The 19,414-nt window shown below is 42.4% G+C and overlaps 1 protein-coding gene across 1 annotated transcript; it reads right to left on the bottom strand.

Moving 5' to 3' along the window:
- Window positions 1-11,960: 11,960 nt before the first annotated feature.
- On the bottom strand, window positions 11,961-13,941 carry LOC115990647. The gene is made up of 4 exons (XM_031114458.1): window positions 13,314-13,941; window positions 13,055-13,234; window positions 12,578-12,978; window positions 11,961-12,497 (listed from the first exon to the last, which is right to left on the bottom strand). The coding sequence occupies exons 1-4, from the start codon at window positions 13,939-13,941 to the stop codon at window positions 11,961-11,963; spliced, it is 1,746 nt and encodes a 581-aa protein (XP_030970318.1).
- Between the last annotated feature and the right edge of the window lie 5,473 nt (window positions 13,942-19,414).

Raw genomic sequence — 19,414 nt, 5'->3', positions numbered from 1 at the left:
TCCTTTTTTTTTTTTTTTTCAACCAACTTGCCTGCAACTCAACAAATTATTCAAAAGCTGCACTAATATAACAATATTTTTGAGTACACAGTGGCTGTTTTCGGGAATATTTTTTAGGGGGTTTATTCAATTTCGTGTTGAAGAAGTTGATAATAACTTCTTTGTAAATAATATTTTCTTATCCCATCTTGATCATTAGGATAATAAGATAGATATTTTTTCATAAACCGTAATCCATGACTCAAAAGAAGGTTTTTCAAGCTAACACAAATTCTCTTAAAAGATATATTTTAGGTAAGAGATGATTTTGTGTGTGTGTGTACTAGTAAGAGAATAAAGGATAAACTAGAAGTTCATTGGCATATTGTTTCATAGTGCAATGAAAATATTAATTATTGTTGCTAATATTAAATTTTGGAAATCCTTACTATAATAAAGTTATTAATTATTGTTGTTAAGTGAACTTTTAATATTATTGCTTAGAATAGTTTAATTTATTATTTATTAGTTTCTGTCTTTACTCTTTTTAAATATTTTATTTAACAATTCAAATCAACTTTGAAAACTTATTGGTCTTTCTAATTCATTAGGAAGAATTTTTGTTATACAATCATTAAAAAAAAAAAAAAATTTGTCTTCACTCCCCACTAACCCACATATAACTTTCACTACCTCACACGTAATTGTTTTTTAGTGCTTACACTTTACTTGTCTTTATCTGGGATTAAGATCAACAAATTACTAATTTTTGTTGTTGGTCCTTTTTTTTTCTTTCTACCTTTTAGATTTTAGATAAAATTGGTTTGTTATGGAGATTCTTTTAAGGGGTTCAAATTTTTATTTTAGGGTGTTCATAACCAAAAAATTATAAAAATATTATAACTAAAAACAATTTTTCCCAAGTCAGGAGGTTCAATTGAACCCCTTGAAGTCAACGTGGCCCTGCCACTGTGAGTAGTAAGGTTGTCAAAAATCGGGATCCTACATAGAATCGCGGGAGGTAGGTAGGATCGTGGATTGTAAGATCCTACATATTTTCAGATTTTACGCAAAAAACCTATTGATAATGACTTTGTTTGTTATATAATCACTTAAAATATGAATCCATTCATTTTTTTTTTTTAAAACATTGCATCATAAAATGTAATTTGCACGCACTACATCGTTCTTATGTCATTCTAATGAAACAAAATATACTTAACTTTTGACATAATGTATCTAAAAAGTTCAATACATGTTTAATTAGCAACTAAGTACCAAAATATTATCTACACATATGGAAAATGTTTTCCAAATTCTAAGTTCCAAATCCAAAATAAGTTAGGCTAGTTAACATATAAAAACTAGCTAACTACAAATTTACAATATGTAATCCAAAAGAGAATTCTCAATCTAAGGTAACTAACTGATTACAAATATGAAATCTAAAAGAGAATTCTCATTCTAAGGTTCCTCTAATCTAATCACTGTCATTATCATATTCCATTTCATCATCTAAATATTTTAGGTTTTGTTTTTGAAAACGTTAAACTTAAGTACTATAGGTTTTTTTGAGATTTTATGTTGACATAGGGGTAAATTTGGGACTTCAATTCATTATTGGGCTTCTGATAACCCATTGGGCTTGTGGGTTTAGGTGGATTATCTTACCTAAATGAATCCCACTTAAAAAAAAAAAATAAAAAAAAATAGCCAAATGGTAGGATCGGTAGGATCCCATACAATACTATGATCCTATGTGATCCTACATGATTCTACATACGATCCTACCATTTTTGCAATCTTGCTACGATTTTAAACTTTTTGGTGAGGTAGGATCGTGAAAATCATGCGATTTTACGATCCGGATCGCAATTTTGACAACCATGGTGAGTAGTAATATAGGCTATAACTTTACCATATCATTTGTCACCAATTTTAATTTATTATGACAGACATAAAGGCAGCTCCGCTTGAAGCCCTCGGGATTCAAACTCCCAAAATTGGCAAACAGGATGCTATATATAATTTTTTTTTTGACCCCTAAAATAAAAATTTAAACATCTTGACCCTAAATTTTTTAATCTCCGTTTAAATAAGCTTGAATAGGATCTTATTAATATCTTGATATTTTTAAACACAAAAAACCCAATAACAAACTAATTTGATCTAAAATTTGAAAAAAAATATAATAAAATAAAAAGCTTAAAAACAAAAATAGAGATTTGTTCATTTTAAACTTTAGAAAAAGCCCATTAAGATCTTAAAAAAATTGAAATAAATCAATCAAATGGGAGGCAATGTACATTGAAAGAGATGTAACTCATACGATCGATAATGAAGATATTATGCAATGATTTCAAAATATGAAACCTTAAAGAAGACAATTGTAAAACTTATATTTGGGTTTTTGCCTTTTTTTTGTTGTTTTTTTATATTTTATATTGATATATTCTAGTTTTTTTTTTTTTTTTTGAGAAACCAGACTATCAGTAGCCTAGGCTTTTATTCCACGAGAAAACAACTCAATGAATGTCAAAAACTACAAGAGGAGCAATGTCCTCAAGCATGAAATCAGTCCATATCCGAGTCTCCCTACAGTTCTTGGTTTTTTTGGCTAGTGCATCTGCTACAACGTTGCAGTGCCTAGTATTAAAAATAAATTAAAAAGAAGAAAGAGTAGCAACTTGGGTTCGGATATCCTCGAGAATGTGGCCATAAGTCAAGTGATCTACGTTGTCCTGATTAAGAGCTTGGATCACCTGGAGGGAGTCACCCTCAAAGACAACATCTTGAAGGCCTAGCTCCACTGCAAACAATACCGCTTGGCGACAAGCAACAGCTTCTTACTCCACAATTGATTGAGCTACAGGAACTGACGTGGATAATGCTCCAATAGCCTCACCACACCAATCCCGGACGATCACACATATCCCTACTTGGTTACAAGACTTGAAGACCTTAGCATCAAAATTAACTTTGAACTTATTTTCATTAGGTGGCTGCCATTGCTAAGGCAAATGAGGGCCCGTAGTAGCTGGTGTCTGATCTAGGACGTCCAGAAATTCTTGAAGGTAACTTCTGGCTAAAGAGCTTATACGGATGAGGGGCTGGACTTGAAGGTTAAGTCTCAGAGCATTGCGTCGGTTCCACAGCATCTAGGCAATGATGACGAAGATCTTGGCTCTGTACTCTTCCTTGATTTGCATGTATCGGTGAAGAAGTTCTTGAAAGCTCAACGCGTGGGCATTAGCAAAGGGCGGGGACCAAGAAAGTGAGCTCCAGGCTAGTTCAAGTTTCGTGCAAGACCATAGGGCGTGGTGGGTGTCCTCGGGCTGAGCTTGACAGGCGCTGTAAACCTCTGTGGTAGCAATATGTCTCCGAACCAAGTTAGTCATTGTGGGCAGGGTATCGTTGCATGCACGCTAGGAGAAGTGCTTGAGCTTGTTTGGCACTTTAAGCTACCATAAATTTCTCCAGAACAGCCTCTGATTCTCAGACGATGATGTACCTGCAAGGTTAGTAGAATTACGAGAAATAAGAAGCTTGTATGCACTCTTTGTTGTGAACATACCCGAAGAAGTGAGGCCCCATATAATTTTGTTAGGAGGTAGTCTTATGCTCAGGGGCATGTCGCAAATGATAGTGGCTTCATGGGGTAGGAAAATCTGATTCACCAAGGTCGAATTCCACCCCCTCAACTTTGGGTTAATTAGGGAGCTCACCTTAGTTTCTGGTGCAACTAAGGGAAGAGATGAGATGACTGACCTGTTGGATTGAATCGGCAGCCACTTATCCTCCCTTATTCTTACGGATTGCCCAATCCTCCAAACCATCCCTTCCCGAATCACATCCCTAGCACCTATAATGCTCTTCCATGCATAGGACCCCAAAGTAGAATCCTTAGCTTCAAGGATTGAACAATCCAGAAAAAATCTAGCTTTGAACACTCTATGGCATAAAGAATCTAGATTATTAATCATACACCAAACCTGCTTGGCCAACAAAGAATCATTAAATTTTCAATGTCTTTAAATCCCATCCCTCCCTTCTCCTTATCTTCGCACAATCTTTCCCATTTAACCTAGTGTACTTTTTTACTATCTCCGCCGTACCCCCACCAGAATTTTCGAATGAGAGTTTCCAGTTCCTTGATCAGACCTTTAGGGAGCTTGAAACAGCTCATAGTGTAGGTAGGTATCGCTTGGATGACCGCTTTGATAAGCACCTCTCTACCAGCCTGTGAAAGGAACTTCTCCTTCCAACCTTGTAATTTTCTCCAAACTCTTTCTTTGATGTAGACAAAGCTTTGTTTTTTGGCATGCCCCACCAATGCTGGAAAACCCAGATATTTTTCATACTGACAAATAGCTGGCACTCTTAAAAGTTGTTGAATCTGATTCTGCATGTCTCGATGGGTGTTTGCACTAAAGAAAATATTTGTTGCTCGGAGCCTTTTTCTCCTTATCTCTATTTATTTTTTGCTCGGAGCCTTTTTCATAGATTGAGAGTAAATCAAGGACCCTTTGACATTCCTCCACTTTAGCCCGACAAAAGAGTACACTGTCATCTGTAAAAAATAAATGAGATACCCGTGGGCCATTTCTACAAATAGATACACCTCTGATGTCACCATTAGTTTCAGCCTTTTTGATAAGTCCTTGTAAACCCATAGGACAAAGGAGGAACAAGTAGGGTAATAAAGGGTCATCCTGTCTAAGGCCCCTTGTAGGTTTAATGTTACCCACAGGTTGGCCATTAAGGAGGACAGAATAGGAGACTATACTCATGCAGGAAGATATAAGGGAGACCAACTTTTTTGGGAAGCCTAAATGCTCCATGACTTTCACCAAAAAAACCCATTCCACCCGGTCATAAGCCTTGCTCATATCCAACTTTAGAGCCATAAATCCCAATTTGCCTTGGGTTTTTCTTTTAAGGTAATGCAAGGTTTCAAATGCCACAAGGACATTATTAGTGATAAGTCTACCCGAGAGAAAAGCACTTTGAGAGTTGAAGATGGTAAGATTTAGTCTGGTGGGCCTATCTTAATGGGCCTGACGGATAGGTACTGTTTGGTCTGTGTAAAGCGGGACCCACGCTCCCTAAAGGCCCATCATGGACAGACATAGTAAGGGCCCATAGCCCGAAATCTCTATTGCCTGGAAAAGCCTTAAGATCCAATAAGGGAAATGGTATCAGAGTCCCACATTGGAAAGATCTGGAGGTCAAGAAGAAAAGCCACCTCTCCACTGCTATAAAAGGAGTAACTTTCACGCAAATCAAGGTAAGATTAATTGACCCTCTCTAACGCCTTTAAAAAATAACTCAAGGGACGAATTCTAACTTGACCTTCGGAGAACTTTTGGCCGGCACCACACCGGTGCTCTCTAAGGGTTTTTCTCCCGTTCGTTCTTGTTGTGCAGGTTCGTTGACTCGCGAGTACAGTGCGACTCATTGGTGACAATTCTCAACGTCATCAGTTGGCGCCGTCTGTGGGGAAGAACGAGAGACGTATAGTACTTCGTAGATTCCCAGACAAAAGAGTTACATGGTACTCACTCGCTCAATGGCAACCACGAATGACGTTCAGGAAGAAGCCCCTACGACGGCCCTTGAGAGACAGGTCAGGACGCTCGCCGCAGCCGTAGAGCGCCTCACCAAGCAAAACCACGACCTACAAGAGCAGCTGAACCAAAAGAATGCCGCGGTCAGTAACCAAGGAGCGGATCAAGAGGGGAACAGCGCCGAAAGGAGAAATCAGGACGGACCACAGGGGAGTAACGCCCCGAGCAAACCAGTAAGACGGGACATAAGCATCCCTTCCCCGACGGACACTGCCCCACAATCCATCATCGCGGAGATGCAGGCGATGAAGGAGCAGATGGATGTGATGATGAGCGCTCTCAAGGGGCGAGTGTCAAGTGATCTTGACGACCTTGTCAACCGGACTGACTCACCATTCACAGCAGCTGTTAACTCCTTCCCCCTGCCAAATAAGTTCCGTATGCCAAGTATGGATAGTTACGACGGAGTCAAGGACCCTCTAGATCACCTAGAGACCTTCAAGACCCTGATGCACCTTCAGGGAGTGGCAGACGCGATTATGTGCAGGGCCTTTCCTACAACCCTGAAGGGCGCAGCAAGGATTTGGTTCAGCCGGATAGCGCCCAACTCCATCAGCACCTTCAAGGAGCTAAGCGCTCAATTTACTACGCATTTCATCGGAGGACATCGGTACAAGAAATCCACGGCTTGTTTGATGAATATCAAGCAACGGGAAGAGGAGACGTTAAGGGCCTACATATCACGCTTCAACAAAGAAGCACTCTCGATCGACGAAGCCGACGACAAGATATTGGTAGCAGCATTCACAAACGGACTAAAGGGGGGTAAGTTTTTGTTCTCCCTATACAAAAACGACCCCAAGACCATGTCGGAGGTCCTTTACAGGGCCACCAAATATATGAACGCTGAAGACGCACTATTATCGCGAGAAGATAGGCCCAAGAAAAGAGACCGACAGGAGGATTCTCGACAAGACCAAGGGCGGAAGAAAGGAAGGATGGGAGACCGAAGGGAGGACAGACGTCCAAAACCCATGGGCGGAAGGTTCGCGAGTTTCACCCCTCTAAACGCGCCGATTGACCAAGTCCTAATGCAGATTAAGGACGAAGGGTCCCTGACGTTCCCAGGAAAGCTGAAGAGTGACCCCAGCAAAAGGCCTAGAGACAAATATTGCCGCTTTCATCGTGACCACGGCCACGACACGGCCGATTGCTACGACTTGAAGCAGCAAATCGAAGCACTTATCCGACAAGGGAAGCTGCAGAAGTTCGTCAACAAGGGGAGAACGGATCAACCCCCACAGGAACAACACCTCCGTCGAGAAAACGAGCGACCAAGACCCCCAATTGGAGACATAAGAATGATAGTCGGAGGGACTGCTGCGGCCGGATCGTCAAAGAAGGCTCGCAAAACATACCTTCGGACGGTACAGAATGTCCAGTTGACGAGCAGACTGCCAAGGATAGCAAACGGAGAAGAACCTATTGTTGGGTTCACGGAAGAGGATGCACGGCGCCTACACCATCCACACGACGATGCCCTCGTCGTCAGCGTGCGGACAGGAGACTACAACGTCCACCGAGTGTTGATCGACAACGGCAGTTCGGCCGACATATTGTACTATCCGGCATTCCAGCAGATGAGGATTGATAGGGACCTGCTAATACCGACAGACGCCCCGCTCGTTGGTTTTGGAGGGAGTAAGGTATTCCCTCTGGGCTCAGTAACGTTACGGGTGACAGTAGGAGATTACCCCCAACAAATCACCAGGAACGTGACATTCTTGGTGGTCGATTGCTCGTCCGCCTACAATGCCATTCTTGGACGACCTACGCTCAACACGTGGAAGGCGTCAACATCAACTTACGCCCTAATGGTCAGGTTCCCAACGGAATATGGGGTAGGAGAGCTACGCGGAAGCCAAGTTGCCGCACGAGAATGCTACGTCGCTATGATGGAGATGCAAGACCAAATCCAGGCCTTGAACATAGAAGAGCACCGAACGGTGGCGGAACCGACAGAGAAGCTGGAGGAGATAACTCTTGACAGTTCCAATCCGGACAGAACAACCAAGATCGGAACGCTTGCCAAACCCGGAATCCGTCAAGAGCTAGTAGCTTTCCTGAGGAGCAATAAGGATGTGTTCGCCTGGAGCCATGACGATATGCCGGGAATCGATCCCTCCGTCATGGTACACAAATTGAATGTATTACCCTCGTTTCCACCCGTCCGACAAAAGAAGAGAGTGTTCGCAACGGAACGGGACCAAGCAATAGCGGAGGAGGTCCGCAAACTCCAAGAGGCAAGCCTCATCAGGGAAGTCTACTATCCCGATTGGCTGGCGAATGTGGTAATGGTAAAGAAAGCGAGCGGCAAGTGGCGCATGTGCGTGGATTTCACCGATCTTAACAAAGCGTGCCCTAAAGATAGCTATCCCCTTCCAAGAGTCGACGTCCTAGTAGACTCGACGGCTCAACACCAGTTACTAAGCTTCATGGACGCTTTCTCGGGTTACAATCAGATCCGCATGCACGAGGCCGATCAGGAAAAGACTTCGTTCGTAACCAGCCAAGGACTATTCTGCTACAAAGTAATGCCATTCGGCCTGAAGAATGCGGGGGCAACATACCAAAGGCTAATGAACAAGATGTTCGCGCAGCAGATCGGGAGGAATGTTCAAGTCTATGTCGACGACATGCTTGTGAAGAGCCGGAAGGAGGAAGACCACCTCGAAGATCTTAAGGAAACGTTCGGTACGCTACGATCCTACAACATGAAACTCAATCCGGGAAAATGCGCATTCGGCGTAACGGCAGGCAAATTCCTAGGCTTCATGGTATCCCAGAGAGGGATTGAGGCTAACCCGGACAAAATCCGAGCCATATTAGAAATGGCACCCCCGCGAAATGTGAAGGAGATACAAAGCCTTAACGGCAAGATAGCGGCGTTAAATAGATTCGTGTCGAGAGCCACGGACAAGTGCCTGCCCTTTTTTCGCACATTAAAGAAATCCTTCGAGTGGACGGACGAGTGTCAGAGAGCGTTCGAGGAGTTAAAGGCATACCTATCTTCACCACCCCTATTGAGTCCATCGCAACCTGGCGAAGAACTTTTCCTCTACTTGGCAGTCTCATCTGTCGCCGTCAGCGCTGCTTTAATTAGAGAAGAGGATAATGCACAGAAGCCTGTATACTACGCCAGCCGGGCGCTCCGCGGCGCCGAAGAAAGATACCAACCTATGGAGAAACTCGCTTTCGCATTGATAACGGCGGCTCGCAAGCTGAAACCTTACTTTCAAGCCCATACCATGAATGTAATGACCGACAAGCCCTTGCGAAGGGCACTGAGTAATCCCGAAGCCGCGGGTCGACTGACGTTGTGGGCAATAGAATTGAGTGAGTTTGACATCAAGTACCGTCCGCGTGTAGCCATCAAAGGACAAGCTGTAGCCGACTTCATAGCAGAGTTTACGCGAGACGAGGACAAGGGGGCAGAAGAACCCCCCAAATGGAGCATCTACACCGACGGGTCCTCCAATCGGCGAATTGGAGGGGCCGGCATAGTGTTGCTGTCACCAGAAGGAGACAAGATCGAATGTATGGTCCGTCTCGACTTTCCCATTACCAACAATGAAGCAGAGTACGAAGCAGTGGCGGCAGGACTCGACCTGGCAAAAGCCGCCGGAGCGGAAAGTGTAGCCGTTCATTGCGACTCGCAGGTCGTAACCAATCAAATAAACGGAGAGTATGAATGTAAGGGGGAAAGGCTAAAGAGATATCTTGATCAAGTGAAGGCGAGAATCAACGGGCTAAAAGCGACGGTCGTCCAAATCCCCAGAGGAGAGAATGAGCTCGCCGATCGCCTAGCCAAAGCCGCTTCAGCAGAACATGTGACGACACCGGGTAATGTACTTTCCTTTGTTCAAGTCTTCCCACTAATAGACCCCGACAATATGCAGGAGATACGCTCCGAAAGAAACTGGACTACACAGATAACTTCATACTTGAAGGACGGGTTACTGCCCCAAGAGAAGGAGGCAGCGAGGAAATTAAAAGTCCAAGCGGCGAGATTCGTCTTGATAAAAGACATTCTTTACAAGAGGGGTTTCTCCCGTCCTTACCTAAGATGCCTCGGGGTTGAAGAGGCAGACTACGTAATGAGGGAAGTACACGAAGGGATATGCGGGAACCATTCTGGGTCGCGGTCGTTAGTGCACAAACTGGTACGAGCTGGGTACTACTGGCCGACCATGCAGAAGGATGCCGAGTCTTACGTTAAAAGCTGCGACAAATGCCAGCGGTTCAGCAATTTTATCGGACAGCCGGCTGAGGAGCTCACACCCATGACGGCTCCATGGCCGTTCGCTCAATGGGGATTGGATATCATGGGGCCTTTCCCAACGGCGGTAAGGCAGCTCAAGTTCTTGGTAGTGGGTATTGACTACTTCACAAAATGGGTAGAAGCGGAAGCCTTGGCCACCATCACAGAAAAGAACATTAGAAGTTTTGTCTGGCGGTCCATCGTATGCAGGTTTGGTATTCCTAGAGTCCTTGTCTCGGACAACGGGAGGCAGTTCGACAACGGCCACTTCAGGGATTTCTGCACACAGCTAGGAATAAAGAACCACTACTCATCACCCGCCCATCCTCAGGCCAATGGCCAGGTTGAAGTCACGAACCGATCCCTGCTAAAGATTATCAAGACTCGGCTCGAGGGGGCAAAGGGGATATGGCCCGAAGAATTACCGAGCATACTTTGGGCGTACAGGACGACGGCTAGGACTCCGACAGGAGAGACGCCATTCCGACTGACATACGGGAATGAGGCGGTCATCCCCGCAGAAGTTGGCCTCACAAGTTACAGGGTTCATAACCATGATGAAGGCAGGAACGACGAATCAATGAGGCTACAGCTGGACCTGATAGATGAGGTAAGGTCGGCCGCGGAGCAAAGGATCGCAAGATACCAGGAACGCATGGCCAGACATTACAACTCCAGGGTCCGACACAGAGACTTCCAAGTGGGAGACCTGGTACTCAGAAGGGTCATGGGCGCAGCTAGAGACCCTACACAGGGAAAGCTCGGCCCCAACTGGGAAGGACCTTACCGAGTCACGGCATGGAAAAGGAAAGGAACATACCACCTGGAGACTACAGAGGGGGAGAAGCTACTACATCCATGGAATGCGGAGCATTTGAGGAAATACTACCAGTGATAGTAACACGGCGAACGGCAACCAATTTTCCATTTGGCTTTTTATTAACTATTTATAAGTTTTCTTTAACATGTGTTTCTTTGCTACAATCCAGTCGTGCCTTTTTTAAGCCCAAGGGGGCAGGCACTTTTCCTTTACGCAATTAGAAACAAGTATGATTTTCTGTCTACTTTGATGTCACTACAATTGTCCTCAAATTGAACGGATGCTAGTTAAAAGTCCACAAAGTGGACGGATCACCTAAACAGGTGTATAATTCTACATGTCCGTCAAAGTGGACGGTTAATACGCCACTAAGTGGACGGATCACCTAAACAGGTGAATAATTCTACATGTCCGTCAAAGTGGACGGTTAATACGCCACTAAGTGGACGGATCACCTAAACAGGTGAATAATTCTACATGTCCGTAAAAGTGGACGGTTAATACGCCACTAAGTGGACGGATCACCTAAACAGGTGAATAATTCTACATGTCCGTCAAAGTGGACGGTTAATACGCCACTAAGTGGACGGATCACCTAAACAGGTGAATAATTCTACATGCCCGTCAAAGTGGACGGTTAATACGCCACTAAGTGGACGGATCACCTAAACAGGTGAATAATTCTACATGTCCGTAAAAGTGGACGGTTAATACGTCACTAAGTGGACGGATCACCTAAAAACGGTGAATAATTCTACGCGTCCGTAAAAGTAGACGGTCTATACGCCACAATGTGGACGGGTAACCTAAAACGGTAAATAATTCTACATGTCCACGAAATGGACGGATCATCAAAACGGTGAGTATTTAAACAAGTCCACAAGTTGGACGGTATGGCCTCCACAAAGTGGACGGACCTACGTAATTCAATACTTCCATAAGTTCGAGGTATTTATGCCACTAAGTGGACGGATCATCTAAAAAACGGTGAATAATTCTACATGTCCATAAATTGGACGGTTCAGCCAAAACGGTGGGAAAATTACATACATAAATAAAGCGGACGGCTCCAAAACGCCCACGAGGTGGACGGACAACATGACTATATAAGTCAGCAACAGCTTTTAAAGTGGACGGATCAACAGATTAGCTTATGCAAATCAACACTTAAAATCAAACATTGTTCAATACAAAATCAAACTTTAAACAAACCGTCTACAAATAATTAACTGTATATAAAAGGGAGACGGATCCTCCTAAACAATTACATGGGTTACTCTGCTTTCTTGGGGTCGGCAACAGCGACCTCATTCGGCGGAGCGGACTCTCCGTCACCCTGAGCTGCTTCTTCCCCAAAGAGGTCCTCCGTATTTTCGGAGGCGACGGGCAGGGCAGAAGTCTGATCTTGGTCAGTAAGTGTTATCATGGACACGTCCAGATCTGGGTAGGTCTTTTTTATCTGACGGAGCGCATCGTCAAAGCCTTGAAGGAACGATCCTCCCAGCTCCTTCAACAAGGACTCGGAGTTGCGATATTCGCTGACGGCGTCGTCCTTTGCATGACGGAGCTTTTTCTTCAGATCTTTCACCTCGTCCGCTCTGCTCTTCAAGACCTTCCCAGCTTCTTCCGTCTTCTGTTCAAGCTCCTTTCTTGTATTCTCAGACAGTTCAAATTTCTGCTCCATGGTGGACTTCCACTTGTGCAGCTGGCTAAGCTCTTCTTCCGTCTTCCCAAGTTTTGACCGTACCCGTTCCAGAGCCGCTTCACGGTTGAGGCAACGGTCCATCAAGCCCTTCATCATAACCAAGGACTGAAATAAAGAAAATTAGAAGTGTTAAAAATGAAACTAGAAAGTGAACGGACATACACTGAAGGATAATGAAAAGTTACCTGTCCGACGGCAAATAACCCCGTCTCTCCCATCGCCTCCGTCGAGTGATTCCCCAGATCCTCATAGTCCTCTGCAGAAAGTATGGACGTAAGCTTTTCCAAAGCGAACTTCGAATCATCACGAAGAAGGGGAGGGGGCTTCTCCTCGCTGACGGGTGGAGCATGCATTAGGCCCTTACCGGCCCCCTGTTTAACTTGGTTGACGGCCTTAGGGCCCTCAGCCATCAAGCCCACGATGGGCTCCATTGACACCTTTGGCTGCTTGTGTGGACGGTCGGACTTTGGTGGCTGCTTCCTCTTGCCCGATGACCCCGGCACACTGGGAACAACGATCTCACCCGTCTTCTTTTGCTCGACGGCTAGAGATTTTATCATGGCTCTTCTCTTGGCGTCGTCCATTTCTGCAATACAGGACGGATGATGATGTTCTCTCAAAAGTAAAATTTCAATTTCAAGGGTAAAAGTAGACGGACTCACGTTTGTGTATTCTTTCGTCGTAAGCAATGGCCTCACGGGTAGGTTCTGGACCGTCACAATACCAGTGTATTGTCTTTGGATTCACTAACTTGGCCCAGGTCCTTTCGTCCGGCTTAGCTTTTCTACAAACCTTTTCAAGGAAACTAAATTCCTCGAGGCTAACCTGCGGGCGCCCTCTACCTGCAAAGAGAGACGGTCAAAATACGCACATAATAGAGGACGGGTGTATAAAAAAGGAACAAGCAAGACGGGTGCATACGCGCTTGGTTTATTATCCCCCAAGTTGTATCGACGGGCATGTACTCCGTCTCTCCTGGACGGTTCATCCACCTGTCACCCTCCAGGAAGAAATAGCGACTCTTCCAGTCTCTATTTGAGTCTGGGGTCTCAAAGATGACCTTCAACAAGGGACTTCGACTAGCAAAACGGTACAACCCCCTTGATCTATCAATCTCATCTGGACGGTAACAGTGAAGAAATTCACGGACCGTCAGTCTCCTTTCTCCATTCGACATTGCGCCATAAAGAATCTCCATTGCTATGAAGACCCTCCAGGCGTTTGGAGAAATCTGGGTGACGGACAGTCCCAGGTAATGCAAGAGTTCCCTATGGAGTGTAGAGAGCGGGAACCGAAGTCCAGCCTTCAACACCTGCTCGTACACTCCAACACCTTCTACTCCGTCATAATAACATCTCTCCGACACGTAGGGAAGACGGATCGGGATGTAGTCTGGAATCTGAAAATTTGTTCTAAAGGTACTGAAATGTCTCTCCCGGATGACGGATGTGAACCTATGCACTGTCCACTCTGGTAACATGATGAACTGCCTTAGTCCATCAGCACCTACGACGGACTCCAGTGCTTGATTCCCGTCAGGACCCTCCATCTCAATTTTCTCCACATCCTCACTTGTTGAGGACGAAGAGGATGCAGACGGACTCCTATCTTCGCCTGGACTATCTTGGTCTTTATGACCGGACGGGTATACATTCTCGTATTCCGTCCCGTCACGAACCACCGATTGGTTACTTGACGCACTAGACATTTCCTACAATTAATGATGAAACCTAAGACTTGACGAGTTTAAAAACATTGACGGGTATATTAAGCCTAACAATATTGCTTGGTCGAAAATGTAACTTGAATATGAAATTAAAGTAAATACTTACCACACCTGACGGAGTAATGCTGACGGTTGTGGTAATTGGTGGTTACCAGTGCTCGACGGACTTCTCTGGCAAGGTTGACGGTTCTCTCTGACAGACGTTTTCTGTTTGGAAATGCGAAAATGAGAGATTGAGACGCCTCATATATATAGGAGATACACGGAAGACGAAGCGACGCTTCGATCCTATACAACGGCCAGTCAGAGATTGACACGTGGCATGCTAATAAATGCTAACCTGTCTGCTCGCATCAGTAGATGGTAACCGTCGACTATATGAAACCGTCTGAAACTGCAAGATACCCGTCATCCTATCTGACGGTTAAAGATCTGAAACCGTCATACATTCTGACGGTTGTGTCCGCCTATTACTTTAAATCTTCTGTTTCACGGATCCATTCCGTCATTAAAGTACCCGTCATGCCCCTACATTAGGATCGTCACCCCATTGATCCTTGGAACAGACGGACCATTGGGGTGAAGGGGGCAACTGAAGATGGTAAGATTTAGTCTGGTGGGCCTATCTTAATGGGCCTGACGGATAGGTACTGTTTGGTCTGTGTAAAGCGGGACCCACGCTCCCTAAAGGCCCATCATGGACAGACATAGTAAGGGCCCATAGCCCGAAATCTCTATTGCCTGGAAAAGCCTTAAGATCCAATAAGGGAAATGGTATCAGAGTCCCACATTGGAAAGATCTGGAGGTCAAGAAGAAAAGCCACCTCTCCACTGCTATAAAAGGAGTAACTTTCACGCAAATCGAGGTAAGATTAATTGACCCTCTCTAACGCCTTTAAAAAATAACTCAAGGGACGAATTCTAACTTGACCTTCGGAGAACTTTTGGCCGGCACCACACCGGTGCTCTCTAAGGGTTTTTCTCCCGTTCGTTCTTGTTGTGCAGGTTCGTTGACTCGCGAGTACAGTGCGACTCATTGGTGACAATTCTCAACGTCATCAAGAGTCATCAATCACATGGGATAAGATTTTTTTTTCAACCGGTTAACCACCACTTTGGCAATTAATTTGTAAATAACATTACACAAACTAATTGGTCTAAATTTAGCAACTCGTTTCGGGTTTTTAACCTTTGGAATAAGGGCAATGAATGTAGAATTGAGAGATTCATGAACCTTACCAGAATTTAAAGCATTAAGAACAATAGAGATAACATAATCACCAACAATATGCCAATAAGTTTTATAAAAAATGGGAGACATACCATCTGGACCGGGCATAGTGAGTGGGGCCATTTGTTTAAGAGCAATGAGCTCTTCTTCAGCTTGATAGTCTCGGCTTAAGGAAGCACTCATTTTAGCTGTGATCACTGGTTGCAAACTCACCAAGATTTCAGCAAACTGACTTGGGTTTGATGATGTAAACATGTCTTGAAAGTAGTATTCAACCACTTTACCCAAAACCTCTTCCTCTTCAACCCAAACACCGGCCTCATCTTCCAAACCCAAAATAAGATTACGTTTATTTCTTTGGGTTGCTCTACAGTGGAAATATTTGGTATTTTTGTCACCTGCCTTCAACCAAGCCGTACGAGAACGCTGCTTCCACATACATTCTTCCTTAGTTTTTAGTTGCTCAATTTCAGAGCATAGCATGTGAACACGGGTAGGATTTGAAACATACCCACCCGACTCCTCCACGACTTCAACTCCTTTAGCTTTTTGGCTAGGGAGTTACGGACATGACCAAAGGATTGTCTATTCCAAGCTTTCAAATTGTCTTGGACTGAACCGAGTATTCTGCTGAAACCCCACACCGAAGCTGCAAGACTAGCTGAACCCCAAGAATCTTTGATAACCTTTTCACATGAATCATCCTTAACCCACATGGCCTCAAATCTAAAAGGCCTGCCCCTCCTATTGAAACGCTTCAGTTTAGAGTTCGAGCATAGTAGTATTGGCTTATGGTCTGAATGAAAAGCATTAAGATGATGGATTTGGGACATAGGAAATCTCAACATCCATTCCACTGTGGCAACACCCCTATCAAGTCGGATCCACACATTGTGAGCACCAGGTCTCCTATTGCACCATGTAAAAGGGTAACCATTAAATCCCAAATCCTTCAATCTACAATCATCCAAAGCATCTCTAAATAACTACATCTGTCTTTCAGGTTGATCAAGCCAACCAAGTTTCTCCTCACCCAACAAGATTTCATTGAAATCACCCATACAAATTCAAGGAAGAGAGAAACGACGACTTAAAACATGTAGCAAAGACCAAGAGTTTTCCCGGTTGGCGGTGTCAGGGTCACCATAGAAACCCGTAAACCGCCAGGCGTCATCAACTCCATGGTCCACAATAGCATCAATGTGGTTATCGGAATAAGACTGAACATCCACAGAACAATCAGCTTTCCAAAGTAAGGCCAAACCACCACCTGTATTAACATGTGGAACAACAAAAATGTTAGCAAACTGCATTTTTCTACCAATTCTTTCCATAGTATTTTTTTCAACTTTGGTTTCCATCAAGAAAACCATCTTGGGATCTTTATTGCTCACCAAAGCGGCAAGCTCTTCTTCTATCTGTGGGTTTCCAAGTCCACGATAGTTCCAGCTCAGGCAACTCATTGTGATGGGTGGGACTGGACACCAGTTCTCTTTTGTTTTAAATTTTGTATAATTTATGTTTCTTATTAACTCCCTAAAAAAATTCTTGAAGCCACCACTGAATGGACAGATCTCTCTCATGGCAGCTAGTGTCACAAGCGATGAGGTTGCAGGTTTTAGTGGAACAGGAGGCAGCCAGCTTTGGTAGCGATGGAGTGGTAAGAGGAGGTGCGGGTCTTCAACTTTAATGTTAAGAGAGTGGAGACGTGATACAGAGGGTGTCCTTTAGGGTGTAACAAAAGAAGTTGACTCTAGCTATGATTTTGAGGGCCTGAGTTTTGGGATTGATTGTGGTGGATCAGCCATGATGGTAGTGGTGATGTGAAAGAGGGAGAGTGAGAAGTGAAGAATCTTTTTATTTTTATTTTTTTTTTTGAAAACAGAACTGAAGTGAAGAATCTTAGGTGCTTAGATGTACGATGTAAAATAATATTTAGATAGAATAGAGAAAAAAAAAAAATAGAGAGCTTGTTGAGGAGTGAATCCAAAATGATAGGTAGTTAAAATAGAAAGATGACTTTCTAGTAAAAACTATATTGTGAATGCTCTTAGGAGTTAGGACTTAGGAATCTAGCTAGCTAGCAAACATGTTGCACATTTCCTTTCTCAACCTAAGTTGAGATGACTATAAGTTTGGGAAAATCCAAAGTGGAGAAGGTTTGCTATTTGAGCCATATGGTTTTTAGGGTTTGATGGGCTGTTTGGCTCTCTAAACAAAGCCTTATTTGCCAATTATCCTAAGCGTTTTCAAAATGAGTTTCCAAAATAAAAACACTTCCATAATCATGTACATAAGCTACACTAGTAATTGTAAGTTGGCCTTGTGAAATGTTTTAAAGACAAATATTAAAGCTAATAAAAAAATCACGTGGTAACAATAAATTTATACGGTAAAGCTTTTTCCTTTTTGTTGTAAAATAAAGGAATTTGGTTCAAATCTCACTTTTTTTTTTTAACAAAAATGTTATTCATCAATATCTTTTAACCTCAAGACGTAATGAAATAAATTCCCAAACATAAAAGTAGAAAAAGTCATTGTATTAGACTATTAGTTGGATAATCTAAAACGGAACAATATTTTTGGGTTCTAAGGATTTTTTTCCCCCTAATGAAAGGAAGTTTAATCAAACAAGCATAAGCATAGATAATACAAGAGTAGTAAATCTAACAACTTCCACCATATAATTATAATATATATATATATATATTTTTTTTTTTTTTTTAATAATTCGGTTGTCGGGGAGGGATGATTTCAATTAATTACAAAACTTTGATGCATTGCCTTTTAGCAATGGAACATACAAATATCTATTTTGCTTCTACAATAATAAACATAAACTAAATTTCCGTCATAGACGTATTTAGCAAACCTTTTTACGTGTTGATCCTATCTTTGATTTCCAACCAACGAATATATAGAAGATTGAGACCTAACCCAATTGCACTATATATATATATATATTCAAAGTTATTCAGCAAAAAAAAGAAAAAAGAAAAAAGAAAAAGACTATATATATTCAAAGTTCACTAATTATTTCCTATTCTAACTCAAGTACGATCTTAAGGCATAAACATACTACCGCTGCCAAAATTGTTAACTTATGCTCCATATAAAATCCTTTTTTTTTATAATGGGAGAATACTCCATATAAATCTAATGATTGCAACTTTGAGTTTGGACTTTGGACTAACTGTCCACTAATTCAAAAGCAACCCTAAACAAGAATTACTCAAAATGAAAAGCAAACTAAACTCTAAACCCAACATTTTTTTCCTTTTAATGATAGGATTTAAAAAAAATAAAAATAAAAATGACTTTTTTTTAGAAAGAAATAAAAATGACTTGGAGTGAAAAAAAAGAGAGTTACAGTGTCTTTACTCTTTAGAATCAGGTACCAAACTAGGGCAGTCATAAGATTTATAGATAGTGTGTGTATATATATATATATATATATATAAATATATATATAAAGATGGACAAAACTTCGGTACAACACTTAAATACTGTAAGTAAGTCTTGCTCTATAAAGATTATGCTACATACAATTTCTAGTGGGTTAGAATAATAGCGTGTGGAAGATTTTTTATTTTATTTTATTTTATTTTGTGGCTGAAATAACGTGTGAATGATTGTGATAATAAAAATAATATCTAGTAATAATGACAAGACTAAATCTTTAGGTGTTTTTTTTTTTGAGAAGCAAGTCTTTAGAGATAAGATCAAAAATTGAAATTCTAATATTTTATTTTTAGCACTTTTCTTAAAATTTGTGAAGGGATCAATAGACATTAGACGATAATAGCTTCCATGAAGTTGTATAGTGCTTTTAATATACTACGACCTCATTATATAGAGGTAATCACTCTACCTATCAATCTCACACATGGGCTACTCAGCTAAAAAAAAATCTCAGACATGGGCTCACCCAATGTAATGCACAATTATTTCTTGCATTTGTCTTATCTAAACATAATCATAACAAAATATCTAATAATAATAAGATATTGCAATCAATAAATTTAGGGATATTATTACATTATTAACAACTTTTTTTTTTCGTAA

The sequence above is a fragment of the Quercus lobata genome, chromosome 5, assembly GCF_001633185.2.
Source record: "Quercus lobata isolate SW786 chromosome 5, ValleyOak3.0 Primary Assembly, whole genome shotgun sequence".
Lineage (NCBI taxonomy): Eukaryota > Viridiplantae > Streptophyta > Magnoliopsida > Fagales > Fagaceae > Quercus > Quercus lobata.
This window is presented reverse-complemented; position numbering and strand designations above follow the sequence as displayed.

What these genes read in the sequence shown, in the direction of transcription:
- LOC115990647 (XM_031114458.1), bottom strand. Translation starts at nt 13,941, where the DNA reads ATGGAGGGTCCTGACGGGAATCAAGCACTGGAGTCCGTCGTAGGTGCT. An exon ending in GGGGATAATAAACCAAGCGC is followed by an intron (nt 13,235 to 13,313) that starts GTATGCACCCGT and finishes CTCTCTTTGCAG; the next exon opens with GTAGAGGGCGCCCGCAGGTT. An exon ending in CGACGAAAGAATACACAAAC is followed by an intron (nt 12,979 to 13,054) that starts GTGAGTCCGTCT and finishes CCTGTATTGCAG; the next exon opens with AAATGGACGACGCCAAGAGA.